General features: G+C 37.4%; 1 protein-coding gene across 1 annotated transcript; it reads left to right on the top strand.

Moving 5' to 3' along the window:
* Positions 1-33: 33 nt before the first annotated feature.
* Positions 34-5,655, top strand: LOC104615871 (tryptophan--tRNA ligase, cytoplasmic-like). Its single transcript, XM_010296576.1, has 3 exons — positions 34-240; positions 3,290-3,430; positions 5,175-5,655. Exons 1-3 carry the CDS (start codon positions 82-84, stop codon positions 5,331-5,333), a joined length of 459 nt encoding a protein of 152 aa, XP_010294878.1. The 5' UTR covers positions 34-81; the 3' UTR covers positions 5,334-5,655.
* Positions 5,656-6,072: the final 417 nt, after the last annotated feature.

Below are 6,072 nucleotides of genomic sequence, written 5' to 3'. Positions count from 1 at the left end.
GGTTCTATACCATCTGTTATCATATTTTTCAACCTTATTCTATGCTTTTATTAATGGTTGTTCTAGGATCCTTATTTTAGAATGACCCGGGATGTAGCACCTAGAATTGGACAGCCTAAACCAGCCTTACTGCACTCAGTCTTCTTCCCAGCCCTGCAAGGAGCACAGACAAAAATGAGTGCTAGTGATCCCAACTCCTCCATCTTCCTCACTGATACACCCAAACAAATCAAGACAAAGGTAGGGACCTGCAAAACCTGAGCGCACAAAGCTTTATAACAAAAAGGAGTGGTCGTCCTCACAGTTACAATGACAATTTTTTAATGTTTTCTTTGAACATATCTGAATCCTTTTTCCCATACATCTCATGGCAGAGTATCTTCAGGAATTGACAGAGTTATGCAAATTTAGCTAGATTGTCAAATATAGTCTTTTTCCTTGCCAACTAGTCTAACAGGACAAACACTAGCTAGAATAAAGTACAAAACAACATGTTTGTTTATCTGATATCTGCAGAGCAGTGGTGTAAGAATAAGAGCTGTGGAGCCTCATGCTCTAAAAATAAATATTGTGTTGCCATAGTTTTGAAATCTGACAGTCCATCATGTAAATCAAATAAATAGCTCTTTCTCTTGAGTGCCTCTCTGTGCTGGGAGCACCAAGCATTGCACAGTGCTGGTTACGACACAGGTCCGACTGTTCCTGTTGCTTGCGGGTCTGCTGCTGCCATACACTTCTCCCTCCAATTCACAAAAAAATATGTTTCATCTAAGCTTTAGAAGGGATATTTCCTCCTATTTGAGTATATTCCTAGTGCCTTTTCAAGCTCAAAGGAAAATCCCTCTTAACCAGTGTTAGGTGATTTAATTTGGCAAAAGTTCACCTGTGTTGCGGTATTTAAATAAATAAATAAATAAAAATCAGTCTTTGGAAAAGTATTTGTATGCATGATAACCAGACATGAAATAACTAGCTGTCAAAACAAGAAAAAAAAAAGTGTTTGTTTCTGCTGGGTGGGCTTGGGTTAATTCTCTAACAGTTGACAAACCCATGTATAGGTCAGATTCTTCTACAGCCATCTCGTAATGATTCATTATCTTACATAGAAACTGATTAAACAGTACTGTTTTGAAGAATTTGAATTCTTCATGTGTTTGGATTATAATAATTCCAGTTTATTTGCACAGTTACAGAGCTGCTTTTTAAAAAAATCTATAATTTCAGAATAGAGGATACATGGTTAGTGGGGATGTTGGTAACATGCTTCTATTTTTTTCCTGGCAAATAGCTAGTAATCTGCAAAGATGTCCAAGATGCCTTATGTAAAGTTCATAAGTCCTATTTCTGCTATCTTTAAACCAGTTGGAAAAATAACAAAATAATTCTAGCTACTTGGAATATAAAAGCTATAAAGACAAAATTACGAACATAATCTAAAGTGTTGACTAATGGAGGACAAAGAGATTTATTTCAGCTTCTAAAACTTATCAGAAACAGATGCTCATGAAAACAGAGCTCGAGTGAAAGACCAAATATTATTACGGCCAGTAAATAAAAAAATAGAGTAGGAAAGGTGACTTCCGGTGATGGATGAAGGTTAAAAACAGAGTGCCACTGCTGCACAAAAAAATTACTGCTTACAGCATTTTTCAGAACTGGTACATTGCTAAGTAATGAGGTTCAAAAAGTTACAGGTAATAGAAGATGAAAAATTACTAGATATTGGGAAAGGCTGAGAAGCATCTGGGAAATCCAAGGAAATGAATGGCAACATTATAATAAACTATTCTTATTTCACCTATTACCACTAAATTACAGCTCATTTGTTAGTTTTCCTAGAAAGTGTTATTTAGATTCTAAGTCTGTACTAATTCAGGGAAAACATCAGTGCATGACTATAGATAAATCATTGAAACCCTCAGTCAACAAGTAGATGCCACAATATGTAAAAAATGAACTTGAGATTAATATAGGAAACATTTCATATAAAACAATAATGTGCCTTCACCTGGAATATTGTATTTAATCCCTCTCACTTTAGTAAGGAGACAAAATATAGAGATAAGGGATGTAGAAAAAATTTCATACGAAGACTTTCGAAATCTAGTAAGGAGAGATGTGAGGGGAAGTGCAAGACGATATGTAAAAACTTAGTTTTACGGATACTGAGACAGCTAGTCAGACTTCCTGCAATATAAGAATAGATGTAACGTGACAGATGGCAGTTTATTTTCTTAAGATACCCATCAGTGCATCATTTTTGTATGTAATTCGTTGCCATAAGGCATCTGTAACATGGTGGTTAGGAAGATTCAAAAAAAGCACTAGAGAGTCCTACAGATAGTCAGAATGCTCAGAAATTGTAAATATGTAACAGTTCCTAGATACCAGAACTGGGAGGGGCAGAAATCTACTTCATATCTTCATATGCATTTGTGTCTCTTGGCTGGTTGATGATGATACCTGAAAAGATAAAAGAGCCAAATGAAAGATCAGCTTATGGTTGAGAAATACTTTTTTTCCTCTTCCTGGCAATTTATTTTCTTTAAATTTGCAGGAAGATTAGCATCCTCTGAGAACTCTACACATGTATAAATATTTAAAATAGGCTGGTGGCTTCCGCATTTTCTGGGAAAGGGATTAGCAGGCAGATCTACTCACCAGTGCGGTTCATCTCCCCATAGAAAGCTATGCTTAAAAAGAGGAGGGGAGAGTCAGCAAGTATTCCATTTTTAGACTGAACAATTAGCTATTTGTCTAATTTTAGCCATTCTAGACACAGTTTTGTAATCTTTAACTTTGCTTTCTCCTGTTTTCCTTTTCTCTGAAAAGAGGAGGAGACTAGGTTCTCTCTAGGATTTCTTCAAAATTCTCTATGCCTTCCTCATCACTTTCAAAATTATTTCTTGACAAAGTTAATATCTTACTTTTTCTTACATGAAGTAAATTTCTTGTAAGCACAAGTTCTGTCCAACCAACAACAGTTTCAGCAAAAGGGACTTAAAACTTTTTTGAGTGAATCTAGGGTGGATTATTTTTAATTTCTGCTTCATTTTCATTCTGACTATGCAGTCTGAGGAGTATGTGTATAGCCATTTTTCCCTGCTGGATTCTAATGACATTCTTTTGCCTCCCTGCTTTGGTCCCAAGGCTCTGCATTAACTTGCCCCACTCATGCTTCAGCTAGTCCTTAATATAGAATTTGGAGGAACGTGATACACCTCTGTTTACAATATAATAATTCAGAATTTAGTAGAAATTACACTATAACATCATTATGTTGTTTCAGATTAACAGGCATGCCTTCTCAGGAGGCAGGGATACTATTGAAGAGCACAGGAAGTACGGAGGTAACTGTGACGTTGACGTGTCTTTTATGTACCTGACTTTCTTCCTAGAAGATGATGACAGGCTTGAACAACTGAAGCAGGTAAGTAGCCAAGTTGATGGTAATACTATTCATTCCTTACTGTGAGGACAAAGCTGTAACTAAGTCTTCCTATGAACCTTCTCCAGGAAGGGAATTGTGGTGTTATTCTTACACTCTTCATCCTTTGCAAGTTTCTGTATTTCTTACAGTCCAATCTACCTCTTATTTAAAAAAAATGAAAATTCCCTAGTAAGGATCTCCAACACTGTGTAGGACAATATCTCTCCTACTTTTCAAATAAGGCCACCTTAGGATTAGTGTTGTTTTAATTGTATAATACACTCTGCCTGTTCCTTATGTGCAAGGTACGTAGATACTCTGCAAAACTACAAAAACTCATGTCTAAAGCTTGCTGGTTTTGGGGGTTTTTCTTTATCACAAGAAATGTAATATGTATGAGGAATTGATTCACTGATCCCAGGCAAAAACTGTTTCATATAAGTTGCATTTTGCTTTGACCTATCTGGCAGACTTCTGTCCCCAGGGGTGGTAGCAAGACATTTCACTTCCTTCAGCTGTATGATCACCATCAATACTAGGCAGCACACGTTCTGTAGAAGGCAGTATCCACAGCTGATAGGTACCCGTGTCACACTGATTTATCAGCTTTTCTTCTGCTGGGAGGAGCTGCAAGGAAGTCAAGAGCGGCATTCTTTCCCACACAAGAGCAGGGTTGGATAGCTACTAATCCCCATGCAGACTGTTGTAAATTCCGCATGGAAATCTGGAGCACATTTCACTTACTGAGCTGTTTTCCATTAGTCTCCAACCACTGCAACAGTATCAGGCTAACTGCTGCAGAGCACAAAGCCTAGACCACAGCTGGCAGCTTGCTGCAATGCTGCCTCAGAACCAGGTTAGAAAACCTGAAGTCACTGCTTATAACAGCATTCGTGGAGCTGTTTTAATTATGGTACCAGTGAACGAAGCTTTCAGAAGTGGATACTCAGAGAAAGCAGTATTGGTGTTTTTATAACAAACAAACAAAACAAAAAACCCCACACTACCTCTTAAAAACCACCACTGAAATTACAAGTTCATTCTTGTTAACATCTTTTACTGTTGCTGAGTGAGCATCAGCAACAGTTACACCTTGAATTGGTGTTACAAATGGCTTGATGCCAAAGGCAGGTAAGATTATCATGTTCACTGCCATTTTAAATCATAGGTGAACTGCCCCAGCCATGGTTTCTAACCAGGGCTGAACTACTCGGCCTGTGCTTCTAGCTAAAGCATTTTCAGTATCGGAGCAATTGAATGAATTGCCAACTGTGAATATGACTACTAGTGTGAATATAGATTGAGTGTTTTTGCTATAAAAAGGTATGTTAACCACATCTAATCTCTTATCCAAATGCAATGAGAGAAAAAATACGAGAATTTGTACCTCTTATTGCAAAAAACAGCTTAGGGTGACTGTTTATTTGGACTGGGATTCTGGGGAGAAAAATACGCGTTTTCCTGCAAATAATTACAGGATTTCCCAGTTAAATTCTTGTGAATGTAGCTTACTCGGTCCGTATAACTTGTCATGTATGAGATTGCCCAGCTGTATTAACCTTTTAAAAGGCAACAAGCAATTTGCAAGTTACACTTTCAGAGTGATACCACATGATCTTCTAAGGCATGTGCTTATTTTTAAGACATCCAAATCGGTATTTGCTAGGGCCAGGCTTTTAAAGAAATATTTGTCACTGAGTTTTCCATATAGCAACATATTTAGCAATCAACACTTTCTTGACAGGCATATACAAGTGGGGAATTGCTCACAGGGGAGCTGAAGAAGGTTCTTATTGAAACATTGCAGCCCTTGATAGCAGCTCATCAAGAGAGACGGAAGCAGGTCACAGATGAAATGGTGAAGCAATTCATGACTCCACGGAAGCTAGCTTTTGAATTTTGAAGAAGCGCGTATGTAACTTACCCCTTGATAAACCAAAACTAAGTAATTGTTGTCTTCTGTTGTATGTCATCACTCCCTGGTTATGTACAGCCTGCAATCAGTGCTTTATAAATATTGCTTTTAATGATTGCTTTTAATGAGTTAATTACAATGAACGTCAGAGTAAAGGAAAAGTTTAAAATAAGACCTGTATCTATTTAAAATCAAAATATACAAGACAGAATTGCCCGATCTTGCAGGAAAGCAGGTCTGTCAGCACAACACTGTATTTTATTGTATTTCATGTTGAAAATATAAATAAAATTTCCATTTTGATGATAAAGCCTAACTTGTAAATTGGTTTAGATATGCTGGTAAGAGGTCATATTGTAGACTAATAACTAGTAGCTCCATTTTCTTTTGTCCTGTGTACCTTAGTTTACTAGACTGCATGTCCTTTGGGCTACTGGGAACATGCTGCAAACAAAAAGATAGTGAATGGTCTAAAGCAGATTACACAGTGACTTAGGCCTGGGATCAATACATAAAGAACGGAGATCTGGGAGTTGAACATGGGAGAAAGAATATCAGGCTGGTTTTGTTATCGTCTTCCTCTTTGACCTGGGGCAAGGTGCAGAAATCTCACTGTACTTTTGTTTCTGCAGCTATTTAATTGGTCTGACTGCCTCTGGAGGAAGGAGGTTATCACAAGGTTGTAAAGTTCCTTCATATTCTCAGGTGGAAGATAGCATAGAAATGC

Source organism: Phaethon lepturus, unplaced genomic scaffold (genome assembly GCF_000687285.1).
Source record: "Phaethon lepturus isolate BGI_N335 unplaced genomic scaffold, ASM68728v1 scaffold53261, whole genome shotgun sequence".
NCBI lineage: Eukaryota > Metazoa > Chordata > Aves > Phaethontiformes > Phaethontidae > Phaethon > Phaethon lepturus.
The sequence above is the reverse complement of the archived record's forward strand: the minus strand, read 5'-3'. Positions and strand labels throughout refer to the sequence as shown.

Bases quoted from the DNA above. Each gene is read 5' to 3' on its own strand.
- LOC104615871 (XM_010296576.1), top strand. From the start codon at position 82: ATGACCCGGGATGTAGCACCTAGAATTGGACAGCCTAAACCAGCCTTA. The intron at 241-3,289 runs GTAGGGACCTGC...ATGTTGTTTCAG, and splicing joins CCAAACAAATCAAGACAAAG to ATTAACAGGCATGCCTTCTC. The intron at 3,431-5,174 runs GTAAGTAGCCAA...CTTTCTTGACAG, and splicing joins GGCTTGAACAACTGAAGCAG to GCATATACAAGTGGGGAATT.